General features: G+C 43.3%; 1 protein-coding gene across 2 annotated transcripts in view; it reads right to left on the bottom strand.

Annotated features, from left to right (window-relative positions):
- The window catches only part of LOC310857942 (protein MTSS 2-like), a 42,646-nt gene extending 29,522 nt beyond the window's left edge, over positions 1-13,124 (bottom strand). For both annotated transcript variants that reach the window (XM_083763977.1, XM_083763978.1), the window contains exons 1-3: positions 12,514-13,124; positions 3,404-3,465; positions 3,190-3,263 (exon numbers count right to left, since the gene is read on the bottom strand). In XM_083763977.1, the coding sequence (XP_083620103.1) occupies positions 3,190-3,263; positions 3,404-3,465; positions 12,514-12,582 (205 nt within the window). In that variant the 5' untranslated portion in view covers positions 12,583-13,124. The remainder of the gene's footprint in view (positions 1-3,189; positions 3,264-3,403; positions 3,466-12,513) is intronic.
- Between the last annotated feature and the right edge of the window lie 2,478 nt (positions 13,125-15,602).

Raw genomic sequence — 15,602 nt, 5'->3', positions numbered from 1 at the left:
CACCACATTTCATTGCGTTCCTTTTTTTTATTTTTATCTTTACAACATTTTCCCATACGGTTTACTTATTTATTTTTTGAGAAACTCATACAGAATTACAGATGGCAAGCCAGGGAATGTTTACTGCAATCCCAAAGTTAATGTCACAGAAAGAGAGGGGAGTAGAAGCGAGTGCGAGTATAGTGACACAGTTACAGGGTTTTTTTATGGGTATCCTATCTATGGCTGTAAACCCATTTTCCCTCCATCCCCGTCCCTCTCTCTACCTCACTATCTCTCGCTTGATCCCTTTTCTCTACTAGCGATCATTCTCTCACACGTTCTGTTCTGCAGCAGAAAGCACACAGACATGCTTTGCTTTGAAGTGTTTTCCTGGCAGTCTGAGCCTCCGCTTTGGTGGTGGCCTGATGCCAGCATCAAGCAGGGAGTCGTTTGTTTGACCTCATTGTACCTCGCTCAGTCACATTAAATGCAGGTTTATACTTTGTCGTACAAATTTGGTTAGAATCACTCACTGCTATAGAGTGTTTGTTCAATATCAGGGGGTCTAGTGGTCTTCCCGTCTCTCCAGCTCTTTAATAAAACACAAAATCAAATCAGGAGAGAGAATCTCACAAAGTCATTCAATCATTTATTAGTTCCAGTTTCAATTTATCTGCTAATTTATTTGTTTCACCACTTCCCATTTCACTTGTTTATCCTGTATCCTGTATGGGTTTTCTTTCCTGATTGAATCAAATTGGTATCTCGACCTGATAACTGTCACTAAACACTATAGCAATGATTACTGTGGGAAAATAGAGCAATTTAATACAACAAAATCACTTAAATGCGTAACGAGTAATGCCAAAAGGCCAAATTCACACCAGCAGTTCTTCCACTAAATGGGTCGTATATAAAACACATTTGTTGCAAAGCCTTGCACTTAATAACCATCTTTCAAGACGAAAATGAGCAGTAGGACATCTTTAAATGGAAACGGTAATATATCCATGTAATGTGGTATGATGAATATTGCAAACAAGACGTTGGTGCGTTGATACTGATAAATGTGGTCCTAATCTTGTCTGTTAATTGTTAATGAGGGTCTGGCGCTTGCTCAGACAAAATAAATCTAAATTACCTTTGCTAAACCATGACAATGATATCATTGCTATTCAGTGTGTTGGATTACTTATTTCGAAGCAAGTTTCAAGTAGGCTACTCTCTACTAGTTGCTTTTCATACTGTACTGAAATTAATGGAATCCAATGACTTCCTTGACTACCAAGCGTACCATAATGTTAGTCAGTGCACTAAACATGCCAGACCACTGGTATGGTATTTGACTCTTTAAGCTAATGTGATGCATCTTCTTTACAGGGCTAACATTTAATAAGAGCTGGGGATGCCTGTATGCAGATGACAGCAGGGGCAGCTATATTTGGTTTTTAGAGGCGTGGAAGCGTGAACACTGTTAAAGAGACATGCCAATGTAGCTATTTTCCCCTAGCAGCCGATGGTCCGTTTACGACCCCACCACTGCAGACAGCTTTAGACCATGTTGGCATGTGACCTACGGCTACCAGCTGTCCAATGTGTGTGTGTGTGTGTGTGTGTGTGTGTGTGTGTGTGTGTGTGTGTGCATGAGCATGTTCACTTGTATGCATTGACTGTACATATATGCCTGTTTGTGAGTGCATCGATGTTGCATTATGGACATTTACATGGTCATCCGTGTGGCCGAGAAGGTTCCTTTTTCTGACCTAAATACTGCCGTCAGCGATCAACTCCACTGAAATGTGTGTCAATCAGGGGGGGGGGGAGGGGTGGTTGGCCTCGACCTGATCTGTCTGCTCCAAGTGACAAAGCAGATCAGCAGACCTCATTAGGACCAAAGTCACAATAAGCTCACACACTTCTCTGTGTGGTCTCACACTCCTGTCCGGCCATTTTATGATGGATCAGACTTCAGAGGGGTCCTCTGGATCGGCGGGGTGTCACATAATTAGTAGTAACTTTTTGCTGGGCTTGAATAAAATATTATTTTTGCCCAATCTGTATGGTAGAGGATGTGAATACAATTACACAATTGCGGTATAGTTGTATTTGGTCTCCCTGCTCTTTAATTCAAGGCATTCCTATCCTGTGGTTTGGTCTGACCACTACTGGTTGACAGGTGGTACTGCCTGAAGGTCAAAATATTTTTCCCCCCTGAGCAAGTAGTGAAGATCTATTAGCTCATTCTTGCACTCGACCAACTCGTTCAAATCCCTTCCGTAACATGACAGTTGCAGACTGCAGCTTAAAATATACAATAATGTAGACCCCACTCTTTTAACCCGTCCTAGCTATTTAGGAGCAGTCAGTGGGCGCTACAGCGCCCGGGGAGCACTTAGGGCTTAAGTGTTTTGCTTACGGACACTTCAACACACAGACCGGAGAACTTCTGTTTCCAAGACCACCGCTCTCTCTACCATTCAGCTAAGGCCGTCCATCTAGAGTTTCTTCCTAATCCTCAATCCCCAACTGTCTTTCTTAGGCTTTGTGTCTGTATACTTGAAGGAATGTGTTGCGGGTAGACAAGGAAACAGTCTTAAGTTCTTATGGTCCTGGCACACCACTGCCGTTTTTTTCATGTGATTAATTCATCCAAAGACATACTATTGTTTGTGTCATGAAGTTATCCTCAGAGAATGTGAAATTCTAATTTGTTAATATTAAGTGCCAATAAAGCGATGCAATTCTTTCTTATTTGGAATAATGTAATTTTTCATGCAGAATAAATGCGTGAATGAATGAATGAATGAATGAATGAATGAGGCATTGTGAATAGATGTGATTGATTTGCTGGTGATTTTCACATTGTTTATTCGTAAATCCCTCTGTGTGTAAAAGACCTCGTCGTACAAGCTCACAATATTGTGAGCTATATATATTAGCTATTTTTTAATTGTCCAGGCACTGGGAGAATGTATGTAGTGGTGCCTGTGCTGAATGACCAATCGCAAAAACAAATATCATATTTGTGAGAGGAAAGCAAAAGCAACAAAAAAAGAAAAAAACTAAACCAAAAAAACAGATACAGAAAACCTAATCCAAGCCCACAGAAAGCACATTTCGTCCCCCTCATAAAAAACACTCCCTCGTGGAAGATAAACCCTGCAGCTCAGGAACGATGTTTATGTGGATATAGTTTCCTCTACTTACCTCTGGAGTTGGTTGCCATGTCTGCCACCTTCTGAAAGGCATCTAGGAAAGCCACCGCAGCCAAGATTGTGGTCCTGGAGAATAAAGGAATTTTGTTTTCATACATAATACTAACGCATACATTACACATATACACATACATACATACACACACAATTTGATTTGATATTTTATTACATTTTTCCGGTCAAGCGGATGCACATTTTATATTCACCTGAGTTGAGAGTGCAGCTTCGTGGCCTTGGCACTGAAGTCCTCCCACACCGGATAGGAGCTCTAATAAGACACAGAAGAAGGGGGACAAACAGATCAGACAGACATCTCAGAGGCCACAGGAGAAGATGCTAAACACATACTGAGGGCCAACGTGACACGGAGGCCATGGGAGAAGATGCTAAACACATACTGAGGGCCAACGTGACACAAGTGACACAACACGATGTTCCTGCTCGACGAGAGTGAGCTGATAAACTCTCAATGTCAAGCTCACATTCTGTTGTTTTCCCTCAATACAACATCCTCCCAATAAGATGCTGATAAGCCACTGAGTGAAAGTGAGTATAGATAAATGGCACTACATCCAAGCAAGTAATAGATACTGAGTACTGACACACTACAGCTACACGTGGTGGCTATAACAAAGTATATTTACTCGAGTACTGTACTTAAGTTAAAAACAAATGTGAGTATCTGTAATTTACTTGAGAATTTGTATTTTTGGATACTTTCAATCCACTATATTTTGATGCCAAATGTTGTATATTTGACGCTACTACATTTCTAGGAAGGGAAAAGGTAGGCTACAGAATAAGTAAAGTGCCACGATGCGACATATTGTGAGCATTGATTATTATTAAAAAAAAATAAGATTTCTTTCTGGAAACAGCAATGCATTGATATAAAAAGATGTACCTGTGTTATTTCTACTTTTGAATACATAAGTAGCAACTTGTAGTCAGTCACTAATTGAGTACTGGGATTGAGGACTTTATTCAAAGTGAGAATACTGACTCACACCACTGAATGAAATCCAAGCGAGTATAGATATTGACACGTCAGTGAATTCAAAGTGAGAATACTGACTCACACCACTGAATGAAATCCAAGCGAGTATAGATATTGACACGTCAGTGAATTCAATGCCAGTATAGGCCAAGAGGGTGTGAATAACGCACCAAGACCCTTGGGGTTGGGTTTACGAGGGATGATGGATGTGTTCTTAATATGCTGTTACCTGCCTTTCAACAAAAAAAAGGTCAGCATGCATCTTTTCCAAGATTCCGAGATATAGTGCTAATTTAACACAGAGAGAATAAAAGTCGTGGACTTCCAGTTTAACATTATCCGTCTCCTCAGCCAGTCATCATCTTTGGTGTCCCTGCGTTGTCCCTATGTTGGGCATGTCATGTCACTATAGCTATATAAATTCATTAGGTGAAAGATTTTTCAAAACATTTCCAAAATAGTTTGTAGACCGACCTATTTCCGCTATTAATCATATACAACAAAGTATATGGGGCTTAAGTGGCTTTAAATAAACAGCCAGGACTTTGCTGTGTAGTTTCTCCCAGTGCTTTGCTTTTCAATGCCCTGCAGATACCTCTACTTAGTACTTACTCACTACTTACTTACCATACTCTCTCCACAGCTGTGGCTTGTGGCAGCCTGCTACATGTTAATAAGCTGTGCATGCGTGAGATGCATAGGCCTGTCACAGTTATTACATAATCGCCGGATCGCAAATTACAATAATTTTTGCACAAACGTCGTCATCGTTTCAATTCATTGGTATGAATTACTCTGTGGAAGAATTGGGGGAATTGGCTCACAACTACAGGCTCACAGTGTGTCACATAGTGGCATTGAGACAACATGTTTGAAAGTATAAACCATATCGAATGCATGGACTGTTTTGGCATTTGACATTATCATTATTTTTCATGTCATGACATGACGTACACATACAAAATAAGGTTATATCTGCCCTTTGCAATTCCTGTTTATAAAGCCTAAAAGGCAAACTGAAATATATATATTTTTTGTTCAATGCCAAAACCACAATTAAATCATTAATAGCAATCATTTGTATGACAATCAATCATCCAACAAACATTAACCCATTCTGACCGGGCACCCATTTTGGTGTCAGCATCATGTTATGCTTTATCTATTGAGAAATAGCAGATCTACAAGCTCATATCGCGCCACCGAGTGGCGCGATACGAGCTTGTAGGTCTGCTATTTTTGTAAAAATCGAAGAACGACTGACATTTTTAGAATCTGATCTCAGGTCAGAATGGGTTAATCAGACCGGTGTTAGTCCAGTGGAAACATCGTATGAATCTGATCTCAGGTCAGAATGGGTTAAATGATCGTGACAGGCCCTAGTCATGCATTCATGTGCCTGCGTGCATTGCACTGAAAGAGCACACGTAAGAAATGTAATGAAGTTCAAGTTGAAGTTGACGCGTGTGTTTTTGGGGAGAACATAGGGCAGGTAGCCTGCAAGGTCTTTGAGCGATCGCGATTAGATTTCCAACAGGATCATGGCAGCCTGCCTGAGGGCACTATCACAGAACCAGTCCGAACATAAAACACCTTCATGGGGTAGATCCCCGTTTCAGCCTATAAACAAGCTGTGCTTCTGGCCTGGAGGAAGGGAAAAAAGAAGGCCTCTTTAAAGAGAATTCTGACTACATGTAGTAACGTAGAATCTAGAAACACTTAAATATTGCCTTTCCTTGTCATTCCTGTGATCTGATTTTCAGCCCTTTTAGTGTCAAGGACCCCCAGTTTGATATGCATTAGGCCACGGACTCCCATACTATTTTGGAGCTGTACTATAGGGGGACGAACACTATAAAATCACCAGTGTTCATTAAACTCTGAGACTGTACAACTGGAAACAAATGGATTTAGTAATTTTTTTTGTTGGCAGCCATAAACAACATAGGGCTTTGGGCCAGTGCTTGCCTGCCAAATGAATCATGGGAGATTTAGGAACACAGAATGGCCAAAACAGACATACAGTGGTTATTTTCTCTGTCAAAGGCTTGTATTGAAATATTGTTGTTTCTATAGTATAGAGACTATAATAACCATCAAAATAAAAACTTCATGTTGACAGCTGAGTGTTTCTCCTTAAAAGGTAAAACTTAGCCGACACTAAACTTAAAAATCACATTGTGTTCCACTGAACAGTATACGCCTGTGACATCAACCATAGACCATACACATTTCACAGGAGAGAACCAAGACATATGGCATTTATTCATCACCGGGACAATGGAGGATTTCGTTTAGGTTCAAAATCAGTGGTGTTTCCCTTCGTAAACTCAATGGCAGAGTACAACACCCCCCCGCCCCCCCACAGAAAGCGATTTAGGACTATCATCACAAACATAATGTTTGCCTTGAACCCCCCCCCCCCCACACACACACACCCCCGCCTACTATCTTCTCTCTGACTGCAACAGGTGGTTCATTATTGTGTGTGTGTGTGTGTGTGTGTGTGTGTGTGTGTGTGTGTGTGTGTGTGTGTGTGTGTGTGTGTGTGTGTACGCCTGGGCCTCCCAGGGGGCAGGACTCAGGATGGATGCGCTGCTAAGGAAGAGGTCTCCTACTCCCCACATGGCTGAGGTCTCCTACTCCCCACATGGCTGCTCCTTGGGAGACAGGAGACCCCAGAGGAGGTCTCCTATAGTCCCCACATGGGAGGGAGGAGGGGAGGAGGCCACAGAGGAGAGGAATGGGAGATAAAGCACGACTCACACCAGTTACACAGCTGGGTCGAGCGATGCGACTTCAATGAACCCCAATATCCATATTCTGGGGGAAGAAATAGCCAATTATAGCTGCTTTTTTGAGGGTCTCTAGCCGCTCCTATGTCCAGTTTTGAGTGTTTGTCCTAACACAAACATTGAACGTTTTGAGTGTTTGCATAAACACAAACATTGAAGACAAAGGCGAGGACGCAAATTATCATTGGCCGGAATGAGATGATGTATGATGATAAGAGCGCCACTCACTTAGTCAGTTCACACGGGTGTGATTTTTAGTACTGCAATCGGCTGCGTATGTCAGTGTTGTCCGTCGACCAATCAGGGATTGGCTGACGTAACTAAGGTACGTTTGGTGATTGACTGGGTATGTACAGTATGTCAGGGTAAGAAGAATGGTGGTCCCTTATTGGCTGTTGATAGTGACGTAACTAAGGTACGTTTCTAAAAGATTTAGAACAGCAGTTGTAACAGTACTTGCACGCTCTGCTTGCGCACAAGTAGTTCTAGTTCTAGTTTATCATGTATTCTCCTGAATGAGTTCTCTCTAAACTGGTAACCCACCTGAAAATGTATTTTCTGTTCTGAACAAACTATAGTCTACAGCAATGATTACTATAAAAAATAATAGAGCTGTTCTACACTTATTTTAACAAAAATGTATCGCTTACACCCCTTTAACATATTTCTGCCATATTAGAGAACTGGATAAAATGCAACGCCCTCCGATGAACAGTCCCAGGTGTTTTGTGGTGAACTCAAACTACCCGATCTTCACTGCATCTTATCTGCCACGTTCTCCTCCTCCTCACCCCTGTCTCCAGCACCTGTCTGTCATCAATCCATCTCTTATATAACTGTTGCCTGGTGTTTTTCACCCTCTGCCCCAGAGGCGTCATTTCAGAAAAAAAAGAAGAAAAAAAAAGAGGGTGGCAAAAAATAGACTGTTTCGAATGCGTCGTGATATGCAGCATTGCAAGCTTGTAGATTGGCTATGTCCAAAATAGACGTCTGTCTATAACATACTCTGATGTCACATGTCGTAAGGGTGTGGATTGAGAGATAAACACAGGACAGTGCCGATATGAAATCAGCATGGAGAAAATATGCATAAAAAACTGAATTTGACTTTGACGTTAAATGCAAACGCTCAGGGAAGGTCATTGGCATCCTCTGGGACCCCAAATTATGCCTCTGCTCTGACCTCTAATTGTTAAGCACATACACTGTCTGGGAAACCTTGAATGTTCAAAAATGTATATATTTCAATATTTTAAAACATTTTCCCCATAGACCACCTGTAATTATGCCATGGACCAATGGTCCGTGGACCACTGTTCTAAGAAACAGTGCATTACACGTCTGTTCAATGCGTATCTATGTGGCCAGCTCAGCCCCAGGCGCTGACGGGCCTGCAATGGCCCAGCGAGGCAGCAGGAATGAGGTCACAATGATGTGGACATCACATCAGCACACTGCTGACTAAGGGCTTCTGCCTCCATTCATCTCCGCTGCTTATCAATACACAGTCTGACTCTTTCTAGAGCTGTCTGTCTGTCTGTCTGTCTGTCTGTCTGTCTGGCACTATGATGACAACACAAATCGGAAAAATTATAAACCAGCGGTGCTGACTGAGACACTCAAGATTTGATTTCATTGAGCTTCTCTCACTGAGTCTGACAGACGAAGGGGCCTGATGGCGCCATGCCTCACTATGCCGCACCACGTCCCACTACACCCTAACATGCCCCACTGTACCCTACCACACCCTAACATGCCCCACTGTACCCTACCACACCCTAACATGCCCCACTGTACCCTACCACACCCTAGTACAGTGCATCTCAAAGTGAGGTCCTTGAGGGGGCTCCAGGGGACAATCCACAGATACCAAATAGACCCTTTTCTGCTCAGTAACTCTCAGTGTACACTCTCAGGCAGAGCCGAAGAGTTTGATCAATCCTCAAGGGGGCCCGTCCCGTCCCCCCCCCCCCCCCGCCGCAGCGCGGAAAAAAAGTAGTTGTTTTCGCTGGTACTTTTAAAGCAGCTTCTATAGGCCAATGTCCAAGCCAAGGTGAGGACTTTCAGGAGAGAGAGAGAGAGAGAGAGAGAGAGAGAGAGAGAGAGAGAGGGAGATATATATAGAGAGAGAGATATAGAGAGATACGGAGGGAGAGAGAGAGAGATCATAGGCGGCGGGTGCGTTTTACCTTTGGGTAGGCTACAGAATTGCGTTGGGGGGCACTGTCGCGGCCGAGCGAAGCGAGGCCGCCGCCGCGGATTTATTTATTTATTTATTTCCCAAATGGTCTAAAAATGAGTTCTTTAGCATACTTTTACCAATGAATTAGCCTATACACAGACAGCGACTGATCAGCCTATTTTGGACGATATGGGTCTTTTCTCGAGTCAGTGTGTAGTCTCACTAGTCTGTGGTTAGGTCTCTTTGGTGAATTCTTGATCAGTGTTATTATGTCACGCCTCAAGAACAACTACAAAAGAAACCCGATTAGCACTTTTTAACACCTCTTGGACGGCCGGTGTCTCTCAAGACAGACTGTTGCCTGAGGAACAACAGGGGAGGCGCTGTTTTCCCGAATATTTGACGATGGGATTCTCAGATTGCCGGCGGAGAGGTCCAAAATGTTCGGAATTCCCAGAAAATATGTAATGTAAATGTAAAATGTCCACGAAAATCTTCATGGGGGCCGAAAGGGGCCCTAGGATTCTTCATGGGGGCCATGGCCCCGTGGCCCCCACAGACTCTACGTCGCTGCTCTCAGGTGACATTCACACCAGAAAGCTTTACTGCGATTAAAACGAATCCTGCTGCACATTGTCAGAAAGTGCGCTTCGCTTGGCAGGTGTGAAGCCTCATTCGAATCCTAATGCGCATCAAAGAACCGCATTCTACTCCGACCAAAAACGGGGGTTTCGCTTCGCTTCCATTCGCACTTGATTACGATTCGGTGCAGGTGTGAATGCAATCCGCAGCAAATAAAGTAAATGAAGCATACAATGTGGCGGGTGAGGAGCTGAACACAGTTGGAAACGGAGAAGGCATATTTTACGCAGCGAAAAGATGTCCCGTTACCGTGGATAGACGTGGTCAAATGAGGCGACCGAAGCCCTGGTCGAAATGAGGACATTAATCAATTGCTTAAGGAAACACATAAAAACACTGCAGTGTAGCCTACAGAATATTCTGTCTGTCTGTCTGTGCGTAAACATGGAGTGCTGTCACTGTGTGGGGACTGGGGAGTAGGGACTTTCATCTCGATAATTTTGCGCTGCCGTCTGTTCTCAGTGCGCTCAGCGCTGTGCCTCCATGCCCAAAAGAACAGTGGGTGGCTGTGAGCGTATAGTGAGAGAGAGAGAGAGGTCCAGTCCCCGACGGCACGACACATGTATAATATAATTTTAACACCATAGATTTCACTGTGTAGGCTAGTTTATGAATGGAACACATTGATAAAAGGTTCCCCCTGCTGCGTTTCCAATTGCTGATTGCAAATTAAATATGCACGAATCCCAACTTCTCCACCCATTTGCATCGAGTCTACCGAAGTATTAGGTAGACTTAGGAAGTATTATGTGACCTCAGAATTAATTATATGGGGTCCTAATGTACACTATACCAAACTGGGGGTCCTTGGGGGAAGAAATCACACCTGTGTGAACTGAGCGGGTGCAACTATACATTTATTGTTATAGTTACTACTATACTGTGCTCTGAACTGTATTGTAGTGTGTACTGTGCTCTGTACTGTACTTTGATTATTTTTGGAAAGAATCTTCAAGAAATGACAGAGTTACCGTGTGGGGGTCCCCGGAACATCCAGACCCCCAGGAACGCGCCTAGTGGGCCAGGCCCGGTTCCGGCAAGCCTTCCCGCGTCCGAAACGGTCGAGAAATGACAGTTACCATGTGGGGGTCCGCGGAACATCCAGACCCCCAGGAACGCGCCTAGGGGGTCAGGCCAGTTCCGGCGAGCCTTCCCGTTTCCGAAGCGATCAAGAAATGACTTGAGTTACCGTGTTGCAGCATTCCGTGCTCGGACACAGGGACAGACACGTGGACACACACATCGCTGCACCGCTCAAAAATAAAAGTTTGAGAACCATTGCTTTAATAACTGAGGTTACTTCTACAGTGGAGTTATGGCAAGTTGCCCCGACCAATATGGCTGTGCCTGTTATCTGGATGTATAATCCAGTACTTGTATCGTGTCTATGCCTGCACTCAACAGATCAATAAGACATTTGCTGTAGGTTGAAAGTGGCGCCTGATGCTGGCCTTATATGGCGTCATTAACTCTTTATGGGACGAGTATCCTTGACAATGACAGGACTTGTGTGGGCGTCTAGAAGGACCATGAATATGTTCACACCTTCCATCTGTTCCCCTGAAGAACAACAGACCACCACGGCTCAACTTTCTGTACCCCCGGCCCCTCCCCCAACACACACACATTTAAAGACCCTGTTCGAGATGACTTTGCACTCTTCTGTGAGGAGACGAGGTCAAATGGATTCAAATCCAGGTTTAACCATTTAAAAAACACAAAAGTAGGCTACATATCACACAAGCACATAATTGCTGACTGCATGCAAATGCGAAATGGCCTGCATGTCAATTGAACTGTCAATTAAACCATGATCCCCTGCTCCAATCATAATAATAATCATTGCCAGCCATAAATTAACATCTCTGCCTCCATCCTGGCTGTTAACAACATGGTTACACATGTTTAGTCGTGTAGTCGTGTATGGCCGGGTTAGATTTAAGTGTGCCATCCATGACATTACATTTGACCATGGCATTGGCATCCCTATTTTGGGCAACAACAAAACGCATGTTTTTCCCCAGATCTACAAGGTCACAACCATTGTGAGCTTGTATGGCTATCTGTGCCATTTGTGAAGTATAGCCTATATGTGTTTAAAGGGCTTAGAGTCACATTGAGGTTAAGAACTGCAGCCTAACACCTATTAGACAACATGTGTATTATGAAAGCTTCACTTCATTACTTTATATATTAATGTTATAGCCAATCTTTCCTCACGCCTTTGCTTAAAAGAGGAAATCATCGTGATAGCGCAATAGCTTTATTGTTTTATTTCAAGTGAGTCTTCTGCAGCAGCTATAGTCTTCATTCATATCTTAATTCAATCGTTTCCGATAAAAAAAAAAAAATGTTGCATTAGCCAACAAAAACAAAACACTAACATTTCATGATAGGCTGTGCATTGTTGGCGATAGATTGACCCAGACAGTGAACCAGTTATTGTTAGTTTACTTTAATACCCTTTAACAACTGGCTGTCAGAGAGGAGAGGAGCTGCACGACATGCAAATAAACACAAAGAGAAACATGTTTCATGTGTGAACTGTGTGTGTCTCCAGTGTGTGTGTGTGGGGGGGGGGGGATGAACTCCAGGGAGAAACAAAGCCAGTCAAATGTGTCTGATCAACCATGCAATGATAATAATAACAACCTGTCTACTTCAATTAATAGCTATATGCGTGGCGTGCGTGCGTGGTACCTTCATGTCGTTCACGATGGCCTGGAATAATCCACCCAGCGCTCCACACTCCTTCTCCACCGACTCCATGTTATTAAAAGGACAAAAAAACGGGGGGAAAGGAAAACGTCTGCGGTCGTTTGTCCAAATGTCAAGAATCAGACGTCCAACTGTTGCCTTTTAATAAACAACCAGACATGGCAATCTTCTTTTAATTCGCCCTTGCTTTCGTTGTCCTCTCTCATAACGCAGCAGGCAACGAACGTACGGGCGAGGGATGCAAACCAACACGCGCGCACGCACGCACGGTGCCCCGGCGTAGCCCCCCTACAGATAAAAACAAATGATATTAAATGGCACCGCCGGCCGGGCCGGGTTTGTGTTGATCGGCGGATCGGAAGCAGTCAGACGAATGATGGAGATTATTCAGCGCCACGCCGTACGCACACACACACAGCTAGTAGTGAGCTACAAACTACACCCGGAGAAAGCAGTGCGTGGACGACGAATAACCCGCTCCTTCTTCGCTTTTCGTGATCTTCTTCGTATAATCACGGACCATTCACGGTACAAACTCTAACTAAATAACGGGGAGTCGGGGAGCACGACAGAAGCGAAGCGGAGTCGGTCACATCACAGTCACAGGTCTGACTCTGGGACGCGTCGCGGGGGCGCGCTCCGTTGTTAGTAGTACTAGTGGAACAGATGTCTCTCTCTCTCTCTCTCTCTCTCTCTCTCTCTCTGTAATTCGATCTATGGGAATTGAAGGGGGTTGGTCCGTTTTTTTGTCACATGTAGTATGGAGGGGAGGGACACCCCCGATGCAAACAAAAGTGAGCGCGAGCCCCTACCCAGGCTACCCTACGTATTTTCATTCAAGAATAATGTCTTAGATGCAAAAAAAAAAAAAGGATTTCCGTAATTTCCCCCTGATTTCTTGTGTATTCACGCACGCGCCTGTTAATCGCCATTTGCGTCCCTTTTGAGTTGGTCTTTGCTCTGCTTTTTCGACAACATCCTAACAACAATGGTGTCTCCGTTTACATTCCGTTGCATTTGTTTTACATGACAGAGAGAGACCAACCATGCAGTGTCAAAGGAAACAATTCATTGAAATGGATGTGTGTGTGACCAGACTAATTGGGATTTGGGATAAACAATCGAAGGAAACAGCCAATAAGCAGACATTGACCCATAAAGTTTAGGTATTTCTTTATTATGCAGGTTTCAGGAACAATGGACTTGGGAGAGAGTGAGAGAGGCTGCAAGGCTAATGTATTGAATCACAGCAGGTCCATAATGGAGAGGTCTGACTGGGATCACCCCAACAGTCATAGATAGTCACCCCACCCCCCAAATACATTTTTTTTAATTATTATTATTTATTTATTAGGGGGGTCAGATGACAGTAAAGTTACAATTTAAGAACTTTTAAGACCTAGAAAGAAAGAAAGGAAAAAGACCATTAATCAATCAAAAGTAAATTGTGAAATGGCAACTGGCAAATTTGTGACAAATTTGATTGGCTGAGCACGGAATATGACCCCTCACTTCACATGAGTGTGATTTTTTTTCATGAACCACTATAACCCTAGGATCCTTATTATCTGTAGTAGCCTATATTATGGGTGGAACATTCGTCGAAAATAGTCGATCTATAAGCTCACATGATGCTTGTAGATCGGCTAATTTTGTCAAAGGGATTTGGTGTAGACTGTAGAGGGAAAAGAGAGAGGACCAAGTACAGAGCCAAAGGTCCAGTTTACTAAGTATTGAGGGTTTGATTGATTGATTGATTGAATACTTTATTGGCAGAAATGTAATCAGTACAGGGTACAGTCAAACAGAAATGTAATTAGTACAGGGTACAGTCAAACAGAAATGTAATCAGTACAGGGTACAGTCAAACAGAAATGTAATTAGTACAGGGTACAGTCAAACAGAAATGTAATTAGTACAGGGTACAGTCAAACAGAAATGTAATCAGTACAGGGTACAGTCAAACAGAAATGTAATTAGTACAGGGTACAGTCAAACAGAAATGTAATTAGTACAGGGTACAGTCAAACTGAAATGTAATTAGTACAGGGTACAGTCAAACAGAAATGTAATTAGTACAGGGTACAGTCAAACAGAAATGTAATTAGTACAGGGTACAGTCAAACAGAAATGTAATCAGTACAGGGTACAGTCAAACAGAAATGTAATTAGTACAGGGTACAGTCAAACAGAAATGTAATTAGTACAGGGTACAGTCAAACAGAAATGTAATCAGTACAGGGTACAGTCAAACAGAAATGTAATTAGTACAGGGTACAGTCAAACAGAAATGTAATTAGTACAGGGTACAGTCAAACAGAAATGTAATTAGTACAGGGTACAGTCTGGGGCATGGTGGCACTTGGCACAGTCGGTAGTGCTGTCGCCTCACAGCTAGAAGGTCCTGAGTTCAATTCCTGCTGGGGATGCTGTGGACGCTAGGGGTGTAATATAATGCAATCCTGGTCTCCAAACTACCTCCCCCTGGCCAGCCGGGGCACCTGATGGAGGGGAAAGGAACTGGTCGGAATAACGTGGGTGGTAGTTGCCAGGTTCTAGAACCTGGCAACTACCACCCACGTTATTCCGACCAGTTCCTTTGTAATCACACAGGTAATCACACAGGATTTTAAAGTGGCGTGAGTAATCCCTACAAAAAAAGAAACAAACTAGAACCGTTCTAGTTTGTTTCTTTTTTTGTAGGGATTACTCACGCCACTTTAAAATCCTGTGTTACATGACACTGACTGGTGGATACATTTGTGATGTGGGCTACAGGAGCAATAGAGGCTGCCGCATCTCTGAGTAATCTGGAGACGTTGTCATGGCCGGTGGCGGGTTGGTTAAATGTCTGAAAATACACATGAACATGGATCCAACATATTAATAGAAAAGATGATGTGTAAACAAACAAAACAGTCACTAATCTCACTATTGAAAGTGCTGTCAAGCATGAAATTGGGGAAAAAGTTAAATCTGCAACACAATTCTATTGTCCCTGCTTCATCTCTCTCCCAAGGGGTCCGACTCCTTAGCCCAAAGACCCTGCTGTACGTATAGTATAGGGTCCT

This window comes from Protomyctophum parallelum, assembly GCF_964188405.1.
Source record: "Protomyctophum parallelum genome assembly, chromosome: 4".
Lineage (NCBI taxonomy): Eukaryota > Metazoa > Chordata > Actinopteri > Myctophiformes > Myctophidae > Protomyctophum > Protomyctophum parallelum.
The sequence above is the reverse complement of the archived record's forward strand: the minus strand, read 5'-3'. Positions and strand labels throughout refer to the sequence as shown.